This window comes from Vulpes vulpes, chromosome 8 (assembly GCF_048418805.1).
Source record: "Vulpes vulpes isolate BD-2025 chromosome 8, VulVul3, whole genome shotgun sequence".
In the NCBI taxonomy this organism is placed as follows: domain Eukaryota; kingdom Metazoa; phylum Chordata; class Mammalia; order Carnivora; family Canidae; genus Vulpes; species Vulpes vulpes.
Window position 1 is genome coordinate 40903888 of NC_132787.1, and position 24253 is coordinate 40928140.

Genomic DNA, 24253 nt, shown 5'->3' on the forward strand with positions numbered 1-24253 from the left:
TTGTGTGTTCATTGATGCTTGTCAGAAGAACTAGGGAGGTCCTCATTTCATGGGTTAGGCTGCAATTTACAAAAAGACCCAGGAAAAACATACGAAAGGGTGATACCTATCTCCAGGCAGAAGGTCCAAACCTCAGTTTATGTATAAATATGGAGAACAAGGAAAAAGCCAAACCACCTGTTTCAGGTTATGAATGGAGCCCTGACTAATCCACATAATGCATGTTGGCACTTGCAAATGAAGTAAAAAAATAACCCATGTACTTAGGAGAACATCTCTCTCTGAGTATAAAGACTAAGACTTTTTAGTGCTAGGATTTTAATTCAGGTTCCGCCTACAGCACCATCCACATGACACTATAGTTAGCAATCGAACCTTAAGTTTGGTCCAGAAGAGTTGCCCACATTCCTTTACCTGCACACCAGAAGTGTGGTCATATAAAAGTAACTGGTGGTGGCCCAGAGGCCCAGGCCACCCCATGGCCCACTGTAGCCCTAGCAGCTGCCAAGTCCTCAGCCTTGAAGTCGAGGAAATGGAGGACCAGGAGAGTGATGTCCCCCCCCCCGCCCACCGCCGGGTTCCCCCAAGCAGTTTGGTATCTTGGTGGAGACAGCCACCATGGTACTCCTGACCCAGGCATGCCGGCCCCGCCTGGGGTCTCTGCCTGGGGAAGGCTTCCTTGTTCTTAGCTTCAACCAGAGGCCACCAAACTGAAAGAAGTTACAAGAAGCCAAAACTAGAACTGTCCAGACCAAAGTAAAACATCTGCATCCACGATGCTCATGTCTCTCCACTTTCTAGTTCCATGTCTTGGTTTCCTCTTCTGTAAAAGGGGTAGTATCACCATCATGGGATCCTATTAGTAATAAATTACTTACTGTACATACAGCACTTAGCTCAGTGCCTACCTAGCACGACGTAGTTAGCACTTAGCAACAGTTTAATTATTATTATTATATCAGTCAATCAAAATCTTGTTGGTGGCCATGGAACTAGGAGACCAGATCTCTCCCCTACTACCCATCTGCAGCATGACTTTGGCCCTGTGTCATCCACCCCCCCACCCCCACCCCTCTACCCCTACCCCAGGCTTGGCTCGCTCAGTTCTCAAATGGCTCCCTCAGGGCCCCTTTGGGCATCTTTCAGCTAACCCATTCAGAGGGTCGGAGAAAACCCCACTTTCCTGATGGCTTTGGAAGGACTGTCCACCCACCAGGAACGGGTCCAGCAGGTGGAAATTAAATGAGAGAAAGACAAAGACAAAGAAGGACAAAGCTGTCTGTATGCGGGAAAGAACCACGCTACGCAGGACTGCAACCAGGCTTCATTAGGAACCTAAATTAAGTTATAAATTCAACCACTCAGATTGTGTTTTTCCTTTCCAACTGTTTTTGCCATCCTGCAGGCATGGCTGCTTCCTGGCCGCAAACCCAGAGGTAGAAACTGGCACTTACTGAGCGGAAAGGCTGGGGATGGGGTAGGGTCTGGTTTGTCCCTAGCATATGCACACTGGTTTTGTTTTTATTGTAGAATCACTTCGCTCCCCCGGAGTCCCCTCCGCCACCTCAGATACAGGGTGCTCACCTCTTGGGAGGTTAAGAGTCAGGACCCCCCCACCCTGAGCTGCCGTGAATGGGAGCAGACCCAGGAGAGGTCTGTGCGAGACCAGAAGTAGAGAGTGGAGGGAAAGGGGAGGAGTCACAACTAAAGTGTGGCAGCAAGACTGGGCCCAGCTCCTAATCTGATCTGTTAGCCTTTCTCCGCTGTGCCAGCCAGGCCTCTCGGCCTCTGCTCACATCACACCATCCCCGCTGCCTGAGAGCCTTCCCTCCTGTTCTGCCCGCAGTGACCTCAAGGACCAGATCAAACGTCCCCATGTGGCAGAATCACTGCCACTTCCTCTGTGCCACCATCAGGGGGTAGGGGTCATCTGCATGCCTGTCCCCGCCCCCACCATTGCCCTGAGCTCTGTAGGACTAGCGCCAGTGGTGCTGAGCATGGCTCCTGGCACCTCCTGGGGACTCCGTGCACATCTGTTGAATGAGTGAATCCTTCACTCTGGGGCTGGCCCAGAGGCCAAGTGTGCCGATGTACTCACCTGTGACTTTGACAGTCTGCCTCCCTTGCCACCCATCACCGTTAAGGGACTCAGCTCTGGCTGCCAGCAGCCCCCAGGGAGGGTCCACTCTGCTCCCAGCTGCTCGCCCTGGCCTGGCCATGTGCAGCACGAGTTCCCACACATCTGCCAGCCAGCTGGGCTCTTTCCACATACCCTTTATCTTTTCTGCATTTGAGACTCGTTTCCTCGGGGCGGGTTGGGGGTGGCAGTAGAAGATATCATGATCCCCAGTTGTCACAGCTCATGACTTCACACATCTGGCCTGATGAAAGTCCCTCAAATCTATCCCCTCACCATCAAGGCGTGTGCACTTGCTTTTCTAAGAATCCTGTCCTCTGGTGTGGGTACTGACTGTGCCATTAGCAGCCGCAGGCCTCTGGCTGCCCTTGACCACCGGCTTTGTTGTGTGCTCAGAGCCTTGGCCTGGAGGGACAGGCACCCTGAAGTCCCATTACCAGGCTGGCTGGGAAATCTGACATTCAGCAGGAGCTGCGTCCCAAATGTGAATTCTGTGCGAGAGGTCTCTCTCTTTCTCTCTCTCTCACACACACACACATCCCCCCTCCCCATTCAGTTCTGTCTATTCAGATGCAAAGGATTATCACAGTGCAGGGTTATGGACCTGCAGACATAGAAGGGGCTTTAAAGAACTGTTTCAAAGTGGTCCTCACACCAGCAGCAGCAACAGCGTCTGGGTGTGGGTGATGCGCCATCTGGTTTGCCTGGGGTGACCCAGGTTTTAGCACTGAAAGTCCAATATTCTGGGAAACCCCTCAGTAGGTGCTGGGCAAATTAGGTCATTAGCCACCCCAGATAACTCTGACCCTTCTCAGGAAGGCCACTGTCCTGCTGTCCTGCCCTCTAGATGGGAAAATAGATTCCCAGAGAAGGGAAGTAAGGTGCCTATGTGCAGGCAGCAAGAAAGGGCCCAAGCCCAAGCATCCCACCTCCGTGTGTAGCTCAGCCACCCCGTCGCAGGCCGCACATGCAGCAGACACAACAAAGTCGAAATCGGACAGCCTGTTAGATTTTAAAAACACTGAAAAGGACCCAGACCAGTTGTTGTTGCAGGTGGGCACCGCGGTCAGGAGGGGAAGGTGAGGAGGGACCCCACTGACCCTGGGGCATGTGGCTGGGCAGCACTTGTGGAGCTGGGACTCCAAATGTGGGCCACCTGGGAGCCAAGGCCCATAATGAGGGGCAGCAGGTCTCCTAAGAGGCCAGAGAAGAGATCAGCCTGCCTGAAGCGAGGCCCTAGGAGGCACCGTCACCTCTTCTATGTTCTCAGACTAGTGCAAGACTCCACGGCAGATGCTGAGCACCACCTCTGGTGAGGGGTGGCAGGAGTGGAGGGGAGCAGGTGTCTCTGCCTTGCCTGCCCCGACTGTCTGCCTCTTGCCTCTTAAGGACACTGCCTCTCATTGGTTCAGGAAGTGCAACTCCCCTGGACAGAAGTAAAACCCACTTAGAAAGTCTGCTCCCTGCAAATCCTCAGACACTCCTCAGAGCTCTCAGAGGCTCAGAAGCCCTGGTTCCTCCACACCTGTTGGGTCAGGGAGCATATGTTTCCTTTTCTCCTCTCCAGGGGCCACTGTGGCCATTCCCACCCCCAGAACACCCGCCCCCCACCCCCACCCCTACCCCTCTTCCCATGTATTAACTCTCTAACCACACGGGAGGCCAAGGAAAACAAGGTCCTGTAGAAGGTGTCCTCAGGACAGCTGTCGGCCTCCCTGGGGTCCCATCCAGAACCACCTGGCAAGTGGGCTAGGCATGCCCCCTTGCTAGGATGGTGGTTGCTTCCCCTTCCCTGTCCACCTGTCCCGACTCAGTAGGCAGTCAAGTTAAGGGCATGTGGTGTCCTGAAGGTGATGCAGAATGGCAGGAAGGGGTTCAGTGAAGTCATCTTTGATGGGACTTGCATTTCAGAGAGTCCCCTGTCAGGGGTGAATGGGCTGTGGCTGCTGGGTACCCAGAGACCAGGTAAGAAGTTAGCATTGCAGTCCAAGAACGAGATGGCAAGGTCTGAACCAGACCTGTGGCAGCGGAGACGGTGAGCAGGAGACAGACACCCACAGGCAGGCAGTGAGTTCCATTAAGAGACAGCGGGGGAATGACCCCACGGAGGGGGAAGAAGGAGCCACAGGGGAGGTTGACATGCAAAGGAAAAGCTAGGAGGACTGGGGAGTGCGGGTCCCAGAAGCCAGGGGGCAGGGGCTGGGCCACAGTGCCACATGCTGAGAGAGAGCCCAGTGATGTGAGGTGGTGAGGATCCAGCTGTGCCAGAGTGGCATCAGTGCAGGATGGCAGTGGGTTAGGGATTTGGGAGAGGGGACTCGGGCAGATATTTCCAAATGAAGCCTAGGGAAGCAGCCAGAAGAAGGTCTAGGGTAAAGGAGCATTTTTGCATTGAAAAAAAGGGAAACTTGTGCATACTGATTTCCCTGAGAAAGATTGCCCAGCTCCCAAATCATCTGAGATCCAAGCTTTTTTAAACTATGACTGCTCTTTTCAACTCGTAGCTCAAAGTGGCTGTTTGAGCTGCAGTCCTTTAATCAACCTTCCAGGCAGCAGGAAGAAGGAAAAGGTGAGGAGAGACATGCTCCCTCCTCAGTCTAAGGATATTTCTGATTATCAGATATAAAGAATAACATTTATTGATGACAAAAGGATCGATCTACCAGGATGATACCAAAACTCCAACTCTGTATAAATAATTGCAAAATGTCTCAAGTAAAAATGAACAGAACTGAAGGAGAGACAAATTCATGGTCACTGTGGGAGTCTTTCAACAGAGAGAGGGACAAGCAGATACAAAATCAGTAAGGAAATAGATGTGAAAAGTGCTGTTAACAAATGTGGCCTAACGAACACAGAGTTCTGTACCCTACAACGGCAGTTTTCATGTCATTTATTCAAATGCACGTGAAACATACGCCCCCAAAATGAGACCTCTAAGAAACTGCGTACAGCACTTCTGCCTACATGCCAGGAGTTAACCCTGCTGCACCCCACAGGAAGGGGTGCTGGGCAGTGTCTGCTCCAGGTGGCCAGTACCCACTAACACTGAGGGATTCTGGTCCTGAGGCCAAAGGAGAGAACACGTGTCAAGGAAACCAGCCGTCTGTGTCCCTTCCTCAATGCTTCCCCCGATAGCTCTGGTTCTGAGAGCCACGCCCAACTGGTAAGACCTTGGGCAGGTCAGACGCTCTGCACTGTCTCCTGCCTCTGCCTCTTACTTGCTATGTGACTCTGGACGGGTTATGTAACTAGCTAAGCCTCTGTTACCTGATTTTTCAAAATGGGAGTAGCTTGTACTTCCTAGGTCTGTTGGGAAGATGGGATACGATAACATGTATAAAGCACTTAATTCTGTTCCTGGCACATAATAAGTGGCCAATAAATGTGAGCTGCACAGACAGGTCAGGTAACTTACCCGAGGTCACACAGCCGAGAAATGACAAGGCTAGCTTTTAGATCCAAGCATCTGGCTCCAAGCTGGTACTGCCAACTTCTCCAGGGCCTCTGCCACCCCCAGAATGGGGCCCTACCTATAGCAGGGGTGCAGTGGGGGATAGGAAACTGCTACCAGCAATTAGTCATGTCACTTTAGAGAGTGTTAGTGGGGACATTCCGTCTCTGCAGAAGGTCGACTTAATGAACCCAAAATTTCCCATGACCCTGACATTCTGTGGTTCTGTCTCTACCATTAATGGGTGAAATTTTACCTTTAAAAATGTGTTTCTTTTTGTTAAATCCTGTCTTCTGCCTCAACTCCTTTTTCAGAAATACGATTTTCCTTTAGAGGGTCCTGACTCCTCAGTTTACAGGTCTAGAAGAGTCTGTGGCATGGTTCTGTGGGCCCTGTTTGGGAGGAGAGCTACAGACAGGAGAGGCCAGGCCCTAAACAAACTGTCCAGTTGCTAATGGCCCACGCTGGTGCAGAGGAGCTCTTGTCAGGGCCACCTGTGGAATGACCGCATAATAGCTCCGATTCCAGTCGCCCAGCTGACCCCATCTGTCACTGTGTTTTGCACATTTTTTTATAGGCTTCCTTTTTTCTCCTTCTGTATTTTTTTTTCCACCACACTGCCTCTCAGACAAAATTGGAGAAAAATGGGTTTTGTCCTTTTTTAACCAGAAGACTAAAACTCTTAAATTACCTTCTTCAAGTTCTGCAAATAGAAATCCCAAATAAGCCACCTTTTCCTTTCTCTCTTCCTCTCCCTGTCTTAGGAGCCCAGGAGCTTGAAATAACAGGCAGAATGGTGGTTTAGGAGGAATGATCTAGGCTTGGCCCAGCACTGACCCAGGAAAATGAGTGGGGTGGTGGCAAGGAGGAGTGGCTGGAGGGGGGCAGTGAGGGAGAAAGAGATGTAAGGGAGCAAAGCCAGTGCCCCATTGCTTGTGTTTCTAGATTAAAAGAGGTTCCAAAAAAAATTTTTTTAAATAATAATAAAAGTGGTTCCCTCGAGACAGCCAGTTACTCAGGGAGCAGCCACTCGAGTGTTAAAGCACAGGCAGGTGCCCAGGAGAAGAACAAAGTACAAGGGTCGTTGTTCAGAGTCACTGAGAAGCACTTAGGACTACCAGGTGCAGTGAACCTCCTCTACCTGTGTCACCCCACCTATGTCGCAGTTCCCAGGGACTCCATCAGTGGGCATCAGGACAAGGAGAGGGAGCATGTCTCCAGGGCAAACACTAGGAATTTTAGGGCTGGAGTCCTGGGTCCTAATCCCTGCTATGCATGCTAATAGTAATGGCTAACATTTATTGAGCACTTAATGTGTGCCAAGGATTATGCTAAACACCTCACATAGATTTAATCTTCTAAACAAGCCTTCAATGTAGGCGTCATTATCATCTCTGCTACAGATGATAGCACTGAGGAATGGGAGGTTGCATGACTTGCCCAGAGTCTTGCATATCTTGTGGCAGACCTGGGTTGAACCCAGGGAGTCAGACTGCAGAGCTCTTGTACTTCCTTCTGCCAAATGACTAGGTCTGCTGCTCTACTTCCTCGTTTGGAAAGTCGAGGTACAGGGGACCAGTGGGGTGGAGTGGGTGAGGTTGAGGTCCTTTCCAGTGTGGACTGTCTGATCTGGAGCTCATGCCTCACCTGGGCACACAGAGGTCCTGAGTGCCGGAGTCCAGGGCCAAGCAGGCATGCCAGGTGTGCATGAGGAGACGCTTGTGTGTGTGTGTGTGTGTGTGTGTGTGTGTGTGTGTGTGTAAGACAGGTACATCTGTGTCCTGTGACCCTGGTGACACAGCAGAGGGGAGTATGAATGCAACAAGACCAGTGCAAAGTCTGTAGGAAGACTTGTAGGTTAGAGTCATGGCAAAGGGGCAAAACCAAGATCCAGAGAGCCTAGAAAATTCTGCCCAGTTCACATCTATTGTGCATCTGTCAGCCTTTACATTACCCTGATCTTTGCTCCCAGGTTTCATACCCACAGCCTCCGACCGACCTAGCCAAAGAGGCTAGGAAGGGGCTCTGGCTCTGGGAAGGGCAAGGTGGTTCTCCGCAATGCCCCCTGCCAGCGCATGTGTCTTCTTTGCAGGCCCAGCAACCATGGCCCATTACAAGGTGGAGCAGGACGACTGGCTAATCGTCTACCTGAAGTATTTACTCTTCGTCTTTAACTTCTTCTTCTGGGTAAGTGAATTGTGCACACACATCCCCTGGCCCAGCACGGAGTGAGTCAGATCACCTTTGCTTTTTGTGAGTCACCACTCAGGTTGATTTCGTCCAAATCAAAGACCACCCATGGGCAAATTCTGCCTACTTTAAAGCAAATATGTACATTTGCTACTGAGGGGGAAGAAAAGAATCTGGTCTGCAGGTTGGCGTAGAGTCCGGACCACATGGCATCTGAATAGAGGATGCATAAACATCACAATGAGCTTTGTGTTCAGCCTGCTGTACAACGGGTCCAGCTCTTTCTTCCCTAACTTGTTGTACCAGTGCCTTGTGGGAAATGTGCCTGCCTGAAATAATTGCTCATTTTCCATGGAAGGCCATTTGCCTCTCATGGTTAACATTCTCCAAGCCCAGGGAAGAGAAACCAAAGTCCTGGGGCACAAGGCTGGGGCCATGGGAATGGCCGCCATGGTGACTCCTCTCAGGAAGCTTATTCGCTGAGGTCTTCCAGGAGGAGTGGAGTCTGTCTACTTGAGGCAATTATCAGAGTAGTTGAGGGCAGAATATCATTGGTTCCCCCAAAATAATCAGACCCTGGAATGCGTGTGTGTATTTTGTTTTACAGTCTCCCTTAACTTGGAGAGGCAGAAGGGTCCTGGGAGAGCAGGCTTTGCTAGGGTCTGCTGTTTACTAATGGGATGACCTGGAGGCAAGCCACTTAACATAGGTTGAGTCTTTCCCAGCTACAAAATGGGAATCATTTCTACCTGCTTGGGATTTATTAAAAATAAGACAACAGGCCCCAAACGGAGACACTCATGCTAAGCTTAATGTCACCAAACCGATACTTATAGTCTTGGCTCTCCTAGAAATGACATCTTAAACCATCAATCAGGAATCGCCTGATGAGCACTAATTAGGTAACCCACCTGATAGACCCTGCCTTCCCGTAAAGGAAAGTAACCTTGCAATAACCAACCTGCTTCTTTGTCAAATATAACAGCCTTATTCCCACACCCATCTGGCTATAAAAGTCTTTCATTTGGTACAAACTCATTGGAGCTCCTTTCTATCTGCTAGATAGACTGCTGCCCAATTAGAATCAATTTCTGCTCAAAGAAGCTCTTAAAATGTTTAATATACCTCAATTTATCTTTTAACAATTCGATTAGCAGGTGCCCTAGAATGGTACATGTTAAGTGCTTTGCTCGGTCTCTGCATGTAGAAAGCATTCTGTAAATGCAACATTTCAGATATGTTAGCAATAGAAGGCCTGAAAAAAACACCAAATCAGCCGGCTGAGAGAGCAGATCTGAGGTTCCTGCTTCCCCAGGGAAGCAATGCCCTCCCTTGACAGTCTTAGAAACATCTCAGAGAAGCAAAGGCACAGATAGGTTATATCTATGTGTTCCGGGCCTTTCGCTAAGACTAATGAAATTGCTTGAGATGGGGCAATGTGTTAAAACCCCGAAGGATCATGACACGGTAGTTAAGGATTGGTGGGCACAGCATGGCCAGAGTTTGGGAGAGCCTTGGAGAGTAGACGCTCATTTGATGCTATCTGTTAAAAAGTGGAACCATTTGATGCTTGTTTAAATGCCTTTTGCAAAGTCCCTAAAACAAACAATGAACTTATTTTATTTGCAACTTTTATCTTCCTGAGCAAGAGTTTCCTGGAATAGTAAAGCTGGGTTGATGAAACCAGCGGACTAAACAAAGCCACCCTGATGCGATCAGTAAGCTGTGTGGGTGCAGGTAGTTTTGATTCTTAGAGATAAATCCAATAGAGTGCTTAGGATTCTCGCTGAGTGAGGATTTTTTTTTTTTTTTTTTTTAGGAATAAGTATGCTTTTCCGTATCATAAAAGCCTATGTCTCCACCATTGATGATCCCTGAAATACCGAAAAGTATAAATAAAACAAAAATTGCCTGTATCTCAGTAAATTAGCTTCATAGGGCTGCCATAATGGAGTATCATAAACTGGGTGGTTTTAAACCATAGGAATTTAGCCTCTCACAGCTCAGGAGGCCATAAGTCCAAAATCAAGGTATCGTTGGGGCCATGCTCCCTCTGAGACTCTGGGTAGAATCTTTCCTGGACTCTTCCTAAATTCTGGTGGTGGCCGGCAATTCTTGGCATTCTTGGGTCTGCAGCTACATGATTCCAATCTCTGTGTCTGCCAGCCTGTGCTGTTCTTCCTGCGTGTCTCTGTCTTTATGTGGCATTGTCCTTTCCTTAGAAAGACCCTACTCATATTGGATCAGGGCCTACCCTGATGACCCCATTGTAACTTGATTCCATCTGCAAAGACTCTGTTTCCAAATAAGGTCCCATTCACAGGTCCCAGGGTTAGGACTTCAACAAACCTTTCTGGGGACACAATTCAAGCTATAATATTCACCACCTAGGGATGATCCCTGCTGAAATCCCCTCTAGATTTGGCCCTAATCAGGACAGGAGATGGTGGTGACCTGCCCCATGGGAGTGACACCAGGAATGGAAATATTTGGAGACAAGCAAGGGACTTGGGAGGTAAAACTAGGTCATGAGCTGGTTGAGAGGAAAGATTGGGTGGATGGTGAAGCCCCTCACTGCAGTGGTAGACCAGAAGGACGAGCAGTTTGGCGTCAGAAGGAGAATTTGGATGGTGGCATAGTGAGTTTGAGTTGCCAGAAGACATACGAGCAGGGATGCTCTGTGGGAAGTTGGCTCATGGGAAGTCTGGATCGTTCCCACCCAGATGGTGGCTGCAGGCACAGAAGTAGGTAAGGACCCCCAAAGACAGCATGGAGACTGGCCCCATTTGCCCTAACCAAGGGAGCTCCTAGGTTGTGAGACCTTCAGTGCTGCCACCAGGAAAGCCCCAGGCAAGCCGACAGGAGGGGTCCCCCAGGGAGGCTGGAGGAGGGGAGGTCAGAGCAGGTGAGGAGGGGGAGGCAAAGCAGGAGGAACAGTGTCCCAGAAGCAGGAGACTGGGAGGCGGGGCTGGCGTGTTAAAGGAACAGGACCTATCAAGTATTTTAAGGCCTGAAAAGTGGCCATTAGGTGTGACCACACAGTTTATTGGTGGCTGTATTGAGAGAGCTCCCAGGAGAGTAGTGGGGGCAGGGGCCGAGGAAGTAGGTACTCCATGTAGACAATACCTGCTGGGCCCCAGGAGAAGAGAGAGGACAGTAGCTGGCAGGGCCAGATGGCTGTTGTTGTGAGGCACTCGGCCCAGAATATCTTTGGAAGTGCCCTGACCTTGCATGTCCTGCCTGTGACCACCCCTAGGGGCTCTTCCAGCCAGAGCAGGCCAGAGTCTGTCCACTCAGTGCTTGCATTCCCTTGGGAGTGGTAGGGAGCGGGACATGAGGGTGGCAGCCTAGGCAGATGGGCAGCAAGCATGTTACCAGAGCAGCTCCCAGGGAGGGTCAGCTTCCCCCATAGAGATCTCTTTGCTCTGGGTTAAAAATACCCCTGCCTGGTGGCCTGGATGGACATGGACCAGTTTCCCAGGGACCCATTCAGCCAGGCCTCGTCCACCTTATAACAGATGGTCAGTTTGGGGATGTTCAGGCCTCGGTCTCCAGTCCAAGGACATCCTGGCATTGTCCCCTGGATGCACTGCTGTCTCCTCAGAAGTAGATATGGGACAGACTGCTGGCCCATCTCTTCCCATGCAGAGCACAATGTCATACATTTTGTAGCACGCCAAGGCCCTGGGAATTTACCAGCATTCCCTACGAAGGGGGCTGTGTGGTTGAGGACCCCTTCCCACAAGAGAATGATCCCCCCACCCTACGCACACCCCAGAGTCCGGCTGCCGGCCCTCCATCTGAGCCCCTCTTACAGGACACACAGCAATGCGAGTGTCCACACTGGTCAGTGCTCCCACTCCTTCTGCCTTCTCCTTTGACTCTAATACAGAGCATTAGGGAGGATCTTCCAGCTACTGCTCCCTGACGCCCCTTGCTACCACCACTACCCTGTGCAGACACAGAGAGCGAGCCCAGACAGCAGGGGCAGAGTGCCCTTCTACTATGATTGGGGTGAACACTCAAACTCCCTTTCTCCCCCAAAACAGTGTTCCTTCCCTGTACATCATCTTGCCATATTCTGTCCAAATCGAGCACAGAGAAGAGTTTAAAAAGCCCTTCCTCGGGGCAGATATGATGCCTAGCATTTGTAAGGCACCGCTGGAGAAAGACCTTCTTCGGATTATGTCACACGATCCTCAAATCAACCCCTGTGGTCTGTATGGCCATTATCCTTAGGCAGGGAACAGGCTCACCCAGTTTAGGACCTTGCCCAAAGGATCTTACAGTGGTGGTAAAGAAAGCTAGCATTGACACCCAGGCATTCTGGTCAATAATAACAATGGTATTATAATAACAATAAAACTCCATCTCCAATGTTTATGAAGCACTGTGCTAGGCACCTGGAATGCATCAGTGGACGGAGTCCCTATGATGCATGGCACTTACTGTTGCAGGCTTTCTCTGTGCAAGGCCTTCACCTCCCCATTCTGTTTCACCTTCCCAGCACCCCCGCAGCCCTGGGCAACGCTGTCAGAGCTCCACTGTGCAGTGCCAGGAGCGGCATGCCCAGAAAGCCAGAGCTGGAGCCCAGCCCTCTTCCATCCTAAGCCTACCTCGTGGCCACCAACTCCAAGTCCTGCACTCTCCCTCACTGTCTTTGGGGTCTACGTGGGTTAGTGAGACAGCAGAGCATGCTGGGAAGACTTGGGCTCAAGTGTGGGTTCAAATCGAGATCTTAATTATTTGCCATGGGACATTAGTTGCTAGGGACTGAACTGTAACCCAAACGTTCAGAATTCATACGGTGAAGTCCTAAACCCCGGTGTGACTATATTTGGAGATGGGGCTTTGAGCAGGTAATTCAGGTTAAATGAAGGCAGAAGGGTGCGGTCCTAATCCAATAGGACTAGTGGCCTTACCAGTGGAGGAAGAGAGAGATCTCTATCAGTGTGCACAGAGGACAGGTTGTATGAGCAAAGCACACGGTAGGGAGGCAGCTGTCAGGGAAGGGGGTCCTCTCCAACACTGAATGGGTCAGCACTTTATCGTGGGACTTACAGCACCAGAAGTGTGAGAGATGGGAATACATTTCTATTGCTGAAGCCTCCCAGCTGTGGTATTTTATCATGGTAACTTGAGCAGGCCAACACAGGCAAGCCACTTACTCTCTCTGAGCTTCACGTTTTTCTTATCTTCCATGGGAGTGTCAAAAACCTGTAAGAATTAGGGGCACCTGGGTGGCTCAGTCAGGCATCTGACTCTTGGTTCCAGCTTAGGTCATGAACTTGGGGCCATGTCAGGTTCCTCGGGAGTCTGCTGGAGATTCCCTCCCTCTGCCTCTCCCTCACTCGCATGGGCTCGCTCTCTTTCTCCCTCTCTCAAATAAATAAATATTTTTTAAAAACCCTGTAAAGGGATCCCTGGGTGGCACAGCGGTTTGGCGCCTGCCTTTGGCCCAGGGCGCCATCCTGGAGACCCGGGATCAAATCCCACATCGGGCTCCCGGTGCATGGAGCCTGCTTCTCCCCCTGCCTATGTCTCTGCCTCTCTCTCTCTCTCTCTCTCTCTCTCTCTATCATAAATGAATTTTAAAAAAATTTAAAAAAAGAAAAAAAAAACCTCTAAGAATTAAAGATGAACATTTGGGGAAATAGCACAGTTTCTGACACATGCTTGGTGCTTGGCTTGTGTGTGTAGCTATTTGAGTAGACTCATTTATAGCTTTCCATGCCCATTAACACTGGATTTAAGACTTCAGGGATCATGACCCATGTAAGAAATACATGGAAGCATAAGAAATGTTTACATGAAGAATTGTGCAAGAAAGCAAGCTTACCCTTACTGGGCACAATGCAGTCTGATATTTTCTCTTCAACTTGGTGGCATTTCATTTTGTTTTGTTTTTTGATGCAGGTTATGACCCCACCAAATTGATTTCACAGCCCTAATGGGCTAAATTCCAAAGTTTCAAAACCCGGAGCAGTCGGATGGTGCAAATGGGCCCTACCTCCACCCTGACTTGGGCAGGATGCAGATGCCAGTGGTCACATGCCAGGCCTGGTGGTCTCGATGAGCCGTTAAGCCTAGTCTACCCGCCTCCCAATCAGCTGTGCTGTGCTTGCACGATTTGAGGGTTCTGAATCAGTTTACCCTTTGCATTGATTCTTACATCCACTCTTTTATATCTCCATTCCCATTTTGTAGAGAGGAAACTGAGGCTCACATGGTTGGTAGAAACCTATGTTACTTCTGGGTTTTCTGACTCAAAGTCCAGTGCTCTTCCCACCTGCAGAGGCCACTGATCAATGATTACAGCCATAGACCTGCTGCTCTGATGCTTACTTGGAATCCAAAACGGCCCCAAGGTTCAAGATTGAACTTGAATTAGGATGTTTCAATGGTGTAGGCATTCAGACATGCAGAGTATGAAGAATCTAAGTAAAACATAGGAAACACCACAATAGACACCCATCTTCTGTGCCCAAGCTCTGTCCCACCTCTGGCCCCCTGGCCCCCAATGCTCAACCCATGCCTGATCCCCCATCCTTTACCATCACCCTATCCCTGACTCCACCCCACCCCCCTGGAATTTCAAATAACCCAGTATTGATTGGAACCTTCTCACTGGGCAAGGGAGGCCCCCCCTTGGCTTTGGGTCAGGAACCAAAAATACCAACACCTTCATCCCTCCTCCCCAACCCTAAAAAGAAAACAGGATCGGGCTTCCCTACATGGTGCCTCAGAAATGCTTTTCTCTCCTCCCGTTTCCTGCATGGCTCCCTATAGCTCCCATCACCCCTGCAAATGTTGTTCCCTAATTTATTATTTTAATTATCTGCTTGGCTGTGTTAATAATCAAAACTTTCCCAGCCTCCCAGGAGCTATGCCAGGCTATGGGAGAACAGGGGGGAAGAGCTGGCTGCTCCCAAAGCTCTGTGCTGCTCCAGGGTATTGTCTGAGGTATTGGTGCTTCTCTTGGGGACCAGTGGGGCTTGGCCTCCAGGGAACCCCCAGATCCCTTAGAGGAGACAGTGAGCCAACACAGGAGGCAGTGATGGTAGAGGACGTGTGTCCCGGCCAGGGGAGTGAGGTGACTTCAGGACACCTCTCTAGGACTCCCATGGTGAGTGTAGGAAGGAAGAGCTCTGCTCCCTTTCCTGCAGAGGGTAGAAAGCCCTTCGCTTTCCCATATTCCTCCCAGTGAACAGGCCTCTGCCTGCCTCCCAGGTCATGTCATCTGTGACAGCACAGAGGAGGGGTCCCGCGGTTGGTTCTTCTGCTGCCCCCCCCCACTTCTTTAAGATACTGAAGTCACAGGACCCCCTTGGAGTTGAGGGCATCCTTGCAGGGGGACAGGCTCATACTCAGGGGGGATGCACATGTGGTCCTCACAGGGCCATTGTGGGGAACACCAGTCAAGGAGGAAGCCTGTGGTGACAGCCCTGAGCAGAGTGGCTGGCTTCATGGGCAGAGCAGCTCTGTGTGGATCAGCAGCCCAGCTGGTAAAATTGGAACTGAACTGGCCAATCAAGCTCTTGAGCTCTAGTCCCTACTTGGCCCCTGGCTACTGATGGCACCTTGGGAAGTCACCTCTCCGAGCCTTTGTTTCTTCATCCAGAATATAAAAGGGGCCAGACTTGATTCTTTCCTCTGTTCCTCCCTCCCTCCTTCTCTAGGGAGTTACCGGGCACTGCCTTGTGTAGTGCTCTGCTCAGGATACTAAGATGGGTGAGATTTCACCAAAAGGCTAAAAGGGAGACAAAGTGACAAATACAACAAATATGCCATGACACGCGTCACTCTAGACACCTGTATAAGGCATGGAAGCCATGGGGAGGACGGAATGATTTGCAAGACTGGGGTAGGTTCCCTGCAGGTTCTGAGCTGGGTTTGAAGGAGGAACAGGTAGTGTTAAGTCCCTTCCCAGCTCCAACCCTCAGTAAATCCCATGACCTCTCCTCTGGTCAATTGGTTTGGGGAGAGGGAAAATAGTGCTCCAATTTATTTTACCAAAGGCTCTTTAAAAACAAAGAGCCAAGAAAAGAATGCCTTGAAGTGGAAAGTTGCTTTTAGCAGGACAAGCCTACCCTTGAAGAGTCAACTCAAACAGAACTGGCGCCAAGGCCACAGGAGCATGGGGGGAGCTGGGAGAAATGTTTGCCTGGCCCTGGGGGCTGTTGGTCATTAATCAGGCTCTGGCTATATGTGAAGCCATGCTGGGGTTTGGGCTTGATGCTCTGGGTGCCAGGGAGCCAGGGGCAATTTTTTGGTGGGGTTGCCTGGTGGATCGGTATTTGAAGCATGACACTCTTGCCTCTGGGTTGAGCAGGGGCAGGGAAGCTGCTGATACAGGCGTGGGGAGGCAAGGAGCCAAAGCCAGACCAGTGCATGGTTAAAAGAACATGGTGGGAGGACAGATGGGGATGAGCACATGGTAGGAGAGTAAGGAGTCCAGAGTGACCCTCGGGGTCCCTCCTAGGGGGTTCTGCTCTGGGCAGATGGTGGTGCCACTGATGAGACTGCCAAGGGTGAAGGAGCTCTGAGTGTGGTTCTAAATGGGTGAACCTACCTCTAGCTCCAAAACCTCTCCAGTCCAGCATGGAGCTTGGCACTTTGGAGGCTCCCAGCAAACATGTACAGAGGTGAACTGCATGGTACCCTGTGTGTTCCAGCCTCCCCATACCATGGGCTTCCCTCCCACTGAGGGCAGAGAAATCTGGTCTGGGGGACCCTTCCTTACTGAGAGCCCCACAGTCCTGGCCCCTGCCCCACCCCACCACTCCATCCCCCAGATCCCAGCATAGAAACCCGTCAGTAGCCTAACAAAGAAAATCCTGCAATTACTTTTATATCCTCTGCCTGATGGGACTGGGGGTGGTGGGCAGTGGTTTGCTGCCACCTGCATCTGTCAGGGCCCAGCCATGTGCAGCTGCTCGGGCCAATCCTTCTCCTTTTTAGAGAACATTCTGGCAATGTTTCTCTTCTCTATATTGGAAGCTCTGAAAATTACAAGGCGTGGGTGACCCGCCATGGCCCTCCCGGACTGCCTGGGTCTTCACCAGCAAGAGCTTCGCCCTCCGTGGGGCTTTCTGGCTAATCGGCTACAGGCTATGGTTTTGAAAAATGTAGTTAATATTCCACAGTTTCTGTAAGGAGCCAAATACAGTTGAATCAACTCTACGCACATAGCAACAGTTGAAGTAGCTCGTTAGGGTCAGATGTGTCCCCGCCACCCGGCAGTGTTCCTCCTGGTCCCCTGTCCACTGCTCTTCCCTCTGACCTAGGCAGTGTCCACATGCCTTGATTGTGAAGGCCTTGGGCCGCTGGTCCAGAAGCATCTTGCCGGAGGAGCATTGGCAGCAGGCTGGCCCCTGGTACTAACAGGGACATTTTACCCGTGTGGAAGAGACCTCAGAGATACTTGCATCCTGCAGCACCATTTTACAGATGAAGAAACTGAGGCTTCACCAAGTGACGTGTCTGCCACGCAGTCACATGGGTAGGCAGGGGTACCAGGGCCAGAACCCAAACCTGCTGACTTCGGCCTCCCAGTACCCCACTGGTGACCCATTCCAACATTTAGCAACTTTTACTTTGCCTGTCCAGATGCAAAATTGTTTTCTGAAGAGCTCACCAAGTCCCAAGCAGGAGACGCCCTGGAGGACTTGAAACTTTTTTGTTCCTGATGGGCAAATCCCCTGTAGACACTAACTTCTCCACTGGATGTGACATCTCAGGAGAGGGTTGGTGTTGCCATGGACATCGGAACAAGTATGGATTTGTTCTCCAGACCTTAATCAAGGTGGTGGATCCCTTTGGTTCATTTCCAGACCACCCCTGGCTAGGGGCCCTGCTGCCACCGTGGATGACTTGTGGGCTCTCCCTGCTCTTCAAGATTCTAGCCCTTTCTGTGACTGGCAAGAAGAACTCTGGAAGAGAGCAGCCCTCCATTAGTAGCATCAGTACTATTCCTCTCCCGGGGCTCCATTTCTTACAGGCCCCTACTCCTTCCTCCGGGAGCTCCATGGGTGGGTTGTTGGGGTTTTTTTTTTTACTTTTTTTTCGTAATAGGGTTTTCATCCCTTTGGACTGGAAACTCTGCTCCTCACTACCCCACCTTCAACCTAAAAGCTCCTACCAAAGCAAACACCCTAATACAGACAGGAAAAAGGATGGATTTCAAGTCCTGAACAAATGTCCAGAGCTATCCAGGTAGGGACACCTAGGGCAGGCCCCAGAATCTTCCAGGAAGTAGCATCTTCTGTGAGATTCAGCACAGTGCCGCCTCCTGGGGGAGAGGGACAGGACACTGTGACCCTCCATTAAATATGGAACCCACGCAGTGGTTCTCCTCAGAGGTACCTGGGAATATAATAAAATATTCACACCTGGATCCCACTCCCAGAGATTCCAGGTGTGATTGGATTTTGTCACCTGTACTCCCAGGTGACTGTGCAGTCTGGGTGAGAAATGCCACTTTCTCTGGGTGTCCAAGTGGAGGAAGCCTTAGAGACCTGTCTACACCAGGGCTTGTTGTGTGCTACAAGATTAGACTTCAAATCCCAAACCTGAACACATTATTTTATGCAGCTTACCATTTCTCTGGCCAAAGTGTCCAAAGCTTTTTGTCAGATTTTCAGTGGGTTCCATGTCCCGCAACAGATAAAGCATCCCCAGTCAAACCCACACATGACCAGATGGAGGATCCTGAATTTGATTCTCAGCCTGTGGGATTGACATACCTGACAGATAATGGATAATGTGTGTATTTCTATAAAGAGACTACACCTCTTAAAAGATCAATGCAAAGTGGTCACATTGACTGTTTCATGCTGCTCAGAATCTCTTCCTGGTGCTCCCATGTGCCTTTGATTAATAAAAAATGAGAAATGAATTATTACTTAATTAATTCACTGTATTTGGAAGGCAAAAGCCTTCAAAATATGAGATCCACAGGAAAAAGTAATCAGAGTTGACCTTGGTGGCTCTAGGCGGGGAATCACTAGTCTGATACAGCCCCTTATTTGGGATATGAAGAAACTGACTATCTTTAGGCCACACCGCTAGCTAGGTGAAGTTGGGACCCTCACCCCAGCCTTTCAGTCGTATCGTGGTGGCGGGGGTGGGGGTCAGAAAGAATATGAGCAGGCTCTTTTGCTGGAAACCCTCTCTTGACACAGTTCCATTGAGCCAACCTCAGGAACTCCCTCCCTGGTCATGGACACTGTATGGGCCGAAGAACGTACGCTCACAGGGAATTTCAAAACCTATTGTAGTCCAGAATTTCACTGAATCTAGGATGCCACCAGTTGTGAGATATGCCATTGTTTGCTATACCACTAAGAAAAAGCGCAGCCGACTATAATCCTAAGATGCCATTAATCATAAGATGCATCTCATTTATAGAGATGTTCACATGGGGCTGTGAGAGATGTGCATTGTGGAATTGAAGAAATGTGGCACATCAGCCTCTCCTGTTCTGTTTGGAGTGGCGCAGCTGTGTGACGTTCATCAACCTGTCTCTCTTACCTGCTGGAGGTGCTGAGGACTTCCAGGGGCACCTGGGTGGCTCAGTGGTTGAGCATCTGCCTTTGGCTCAGATCCTGGGATCAAGTCTCACATAGGGACTTGGAAGAGGGAGCCTGCTTCTCCCTCTGCCTGTGTCTCTGCCTCTCTCTGTGTGTCTCTCATGAATAAATAAATAAAATCTAGAAGGAAATAAAAAGCACTTCGAAGAAACCAAATTTTAAAAGCAAAGTGAGTGGCACAGCAGGTCCAGTCCACGCCGTGGAATCCGAGGAATCCGAGGAATCCGAGGATTCCTGCCCTGACCCAGGCTTTCCCGCAGGTGGGCGGGGCCACCGTCCTGGCCGTGGGCGTCTGGACCCTGGTGGAGAAGAGCGGCTACCTCAGCATCCTGGCCTCCAGCACCTTCGCTGCATCCGCCTACATCCTCATCTTCTCGGGGGCTCTTGTCATGGTGACCGGCTTCCTGGGCTTCGGCGCCATCATCCGGGAGGATAGGAGCTGCCTCTCCACGGTGAGTGCCCTGCCTGCCGGAGCCCCCAGCCCACACCCTGTCCCCCCCACCCCGCATTGGGCTCCTGTCCTGAGAGCCCCCAGCACGCGGTGGAGGCCCCTGCAAGGAGGCCTGGGGAAAGCCAGAGAGGGACAGTCGCCCTCGAGACTGCTGTTGGCCACAGTCTCCAGGTCCTTAGCACCTACTCCAGTCCTGGTGGCACCTGCTGCTCCTTCATCTTCCATTCCACCCTACCTTTCCACTTCCCTCCTCCTCCTCTTCCTTCTGGATGTTTCCACAGTGCTTTTCAAAGATACGCAGAAATGAACGTGATAGTGAAGCCGCCTGTCCCATCACTCAGACTCAACAACTTTGTTCCCTCCCTACTTCCTGCCTCCCTCCCCTTGGCTCCCAGACAGCGTGTGGTTTGTAATATTTCAGTGCCCCCCCTAGAACTGAAGAATCCTTCTTTAGAAATCATGACAACACCATGATCACACCCAAAAACAATTACCAGTCATCCCTTAGTACCATGAAATAGCCAGGCAGTTTCAGGTTTCCCCAAATGACCCATAAACTGTTCTCCTTTCTGTTTTTCAGTTTGTTTGAATTGAAACCTAAATTAGGTCCATGTATTAAGATTGGGCAGTTTGTCTCCTGAGTCTCTTTCAGTCTCTCAGCTCCACTACCCTTCTCTCTCTCTCTCTCTCTCTTTCATCTTGTTTGCAGTTTATTTGTTGGAAGGAACCAGGTCATCTCTTCTATGGTTTCTCCCACTCTGATTTTCTGATTGTATCCTTAGGACATCATTTAAAGTGTTCTCCTGGCAGTTGAATCTAGAAGTGTGATCAAACACAGGTTCAATTATTTGGGCAAGAGGATTTCATGGGTGACATTGTGGGCAGGACAGTCTCCTTGAAGCTGGGAAGACTGTCCATCCACAGCCAGCTCATCGTGTCAGGAAAAGAAGCCCAGGTGGGATGGGCAGGGGCAGAAGCCAGACCCACCCCCTTGCTTCTCTGCACCCTTTGCTTGGGCAGGCTTCCTGGTGCCTGGGTGGCATCTCTCCCATTTTAATCTCCTCCCAAGGGCCAAGCCTCCTCCAGGGGGAGCAAGGGAGGCCACAGAACACGTGGACTTAGCAGGGAAGGGCCAGAGCCAGAACCAGCCCGAGTCTCAATGAGAAATCAGGTTGAGCCTGAATGGAATCAGGTCACAGGAAGAAGCCTTGAAGGCTGTGCTCTCTCCACCCTGCTTCCCTGTACCCTTATACATCCAACCAAGGGAGCAGGAGGCAGCAGAGGGGCTGTCCCCTGAAGACTCTCGCATCAGTGGTGACCTAGTTATTTAGCTGAGGATACAAAAGCACCTGTGCATAGGCTCGGCAGGATGGCTCTCCCCTGCCTGGAAAAATTTTTTAATTCTGCTCTGAGGGATAGCCCAGGGCCAAGGTGCAGGTCACATGGATGGTGGCCCACCAGCAGGGCAAAGTCCCACAGGGGACCAGCCACTAGAGCGTGGGCTTTGACGTGAGCGGTCCTAACAGCACTGGGACAGGTGTGCCCTGAGCTGGCCCCGCACCTACCAGCCCTCCCTCACATGGCCTGGCATGAGTCCTTGCAAGCCTGCTGGACATCCCTGATCTGATCAGCATCAGCTGAATGAAGACACGGGGCATGACTCCATGAGTGGGCCTGTGCTATATGGCCTGGGGAGAAAGTCCAGCCCTTACAGGAACTGGGGGCTACTGGGCCCAGAGAGATCCCATTCCCTACCTTCTCTGTGGATCTACCTCTCTTCTGCTCAGCACTGACCCTTTAGGACATGGGGCCTTCAGCTTGGCCTCAGGCTTCAGGCTGAGCCCTCTGGCCCACACCGAGCCCTGTGATCACCAGCTGCCCCTTCCTTCCACAAGGAAGAGTAAGGACTCACCTTTGCAGCCCAGGAAGGAAGGCCCTCACTTGACAACCTTCCTTCTCACTCAGAGCCATCTTCACTCTAATGGTCCCCTCTAAAGGTCCCACATCACTTCCTCAGCCTTGGGAAACAGCGCCCCGCTGTCCACCCAGGGTGCAATTCTAACATGAATGGGTGCTGCTCATTGAGAGCCACCTCCCTCTGCCCTTACAACAGCAGCCCTGCAAAGTCATAATCTTTGTGAACTCTGTACTGAGCACTGTTCTAAACACTGCATTTAGCTCAGTTAACCCTCACCCAGCCCTGTGAGGTGTTTACTTTCACGGTGTGCATTTTAAGTGAGGAAGGCTGCAAATAGGTTAAGCAATTTGCCAGAGGCCATACTGCTAGTGAGCAGCTAGGTCTGTCTCCCGGGCCATTGCTCGCGTCCCCCCGGCTAGCCTGCCTCAAAGGCATCATTCACCCCGATGCGCAGATGAGCAAGCTGGCCTGGGAGATGTGGAGAGACTAAGTGCTGGAGCTGTGAAGCCCAGTCTGTTAGAATTGCCAATAAGAATACACATCATAGGGAGGCCAGGCAGGGTGGGAGACAGAGGGATGGGATGCCGAGTGGGCTAATGTGGGTGGAGGGACATGGACTCTGTATCTGTGGATGTCAGCACAGAGCAGCTGCTTTCAGAGGTCAGGGTGGGTACAAGAGGGAGCTCCCTATGGAACCCAGCTGGAATACTAGGGCAGGAGACAAGGGGGCGATGGGGGAGGAGGAATTGGGGGGAGGCCTAGCAGTTCCTTGCTTTCATTATAGTATATGGAAATAACAGTGTGTGCCAGAGCATGACCATGTAGAAGGGAGCTTGAGGGCCATCAGGTCCAGCACTCCATCCAGAGGTCCCAGTCCAAAGACATTGGACTTGCAAGTGTGGGTCACCTGGGCATTAATGAGGGATGCTCAGCTTTATCGGCCTCTTTGGAGACCAGTCTACTCATAAGAGCTCAAAGACCACTAGGAAAGCCCAAGGGTTGGTAACTGGCAGCATTCTGCTCTGTGAGCCACCCATCACGGCCACCTCTTCACTCCCATCCTATACCATCCATTAGCAAGGTCTGCCGCCCTCCAGGCCCAGCCATTAAGAAAGCTGATGTCTCCAGCATCCAGCCACAACCTGCCTGGGGGGGGACCAAACTCCATACCCAGAGCTGTGCAGGGAAGATGTGAGGACTTCTGGAAGGCCAGGGCCTCGGGCTTGGCTGCAGGACGGCGCACATCTACCTCTCAGCTCGCCCTTTGGAGGGTCAACAAACTAGAGGTTTCCTCATCCCCTTGGACCTTGAGGCAGAGCTCGGGCACCAGGGCTGCTGAATGGGCTAGGGCTAGACGCCCTCCTTCTTCTCAGCCCTGCCTGACATCCCCCAGCCCCTGGTCTGCTCTCTCTTCCATCCCAACAGAACTGATCCCATGCCCCTGACCTCTGTGGCCCAGCATCACTGACCAGACACATCACCAGCTTGAAAGTGAGGGCAGGAAAAAGTGCACATGCACAGCCACCAGTCCAGGGGCAGCAGGCTAGCAGACAGCAAACCTTGAAGCCTGGAATCTTCTCCCTTTGCTTGTCCCTGCCCCCTCTGAAAAAAACAGACAGAACCATCCCAAGGACAGAACACAGGTGAAGCAACGGTTCTGAGTGACCCACATCCTGGCCTGTCAGCCCCTGAATCATTGAGCACTTGACTATTTAACCAAGAAGGTGGCTAGGACAAGTAGGAACTTTTAAACTCAGGCTCCTGTTCAGATACAAGTGATGCCGTTAAGGCAGTTTGAAAGTGTTCTGTGGTTCCTGGAGGCTCCTTGCTGCTCTCATTTCATGCTTTCCCCCTCCTCGTCTAACTTCCTTTTGAAATCTTTCATCAGCTAAAGGGCTGCAGGAAACTCCAAAGGAGAAATGCAGTGAGTCTGGCTCTGCACAAAGTGGTCCCCAAAGAGGAAAGGGAAAGATGAAAGACCAGGCATCCGAGTGATGTGGATCCAGCTTGGACCAGGCAGAGGGCAAAGCCGGACATCAGACGTTCCCTGAGAAGGACCCGGAGTGAGACGGTCCAGCTCACATGGCACCACATCTGCCCTGGTCCGAGCCCTTCCTCCTAGCACCTCTGCAGCCCCTAAAGTCACTTTCCTAAGAAGGAAGCGTTCATCAGAGACAGGAATAGCACATCTTTGCTGGGGTTGAAATGCCGCCTGGCGCGGTGTAGGAAATCTGCGCAGGGGAAAGGGAATGGGGTTTAAATTATTTACACCAGATCTTCTGTCTTAGCGAAGGCTGCATGAGGGAGCCAGATAATTCAGGCCATCTAAGCCTAAGGTCGGTGATCAGGACAGACACCACCCTGATCAAAAGAAAGGGATATTTTTAGATTTTTGAATACGGGCTCTGAAAACTTTTATATCTTAAGCCAAATGAAGATTATGATGAATAGTTCAGGCTAAACTGGGTCCTTGTCAGGGGCTCTTTTATATTTAGGGGATGGATTAAAGTGT

General features: G+C 51.0%; 1 protein-coding gene across 13 annotated transcripts in view; it reads left to right on the forward strand.

Annotated features, from left to right (window-relative positions):
• Window positions 1-24253, forward strand: part of TSPAN11 (tetraspanin 11) — a 75974-nt gene that overhangs the window by 25554 nt on the left and 26167 nt on the right. For 11 of the 13 annotated variants that reach the window (XR_003234467.2, XR_012002985.1, XR_012002987.1 and 8 more), the window contains exons 2-3: window positions 7684-7778; window positions 19633-19824. Coding sequence is in view for 9 of the 13 variants with exons in the window: in XM_025995396.2 (XP_025851181.1) it covers window positions 7695-7778; window positions 19633-19824 (276 nt within the window). In the remaining 4 variants the exon portion in view is untranslated. The remainder of the gene's footprint in view (window positions 1-7683; window positions 7779-19632; window positions 19825-24253) is intronic. The other 2 variants (XM_072766216.1, XM_072766215.1) reach the window with 1 other exon arrangement.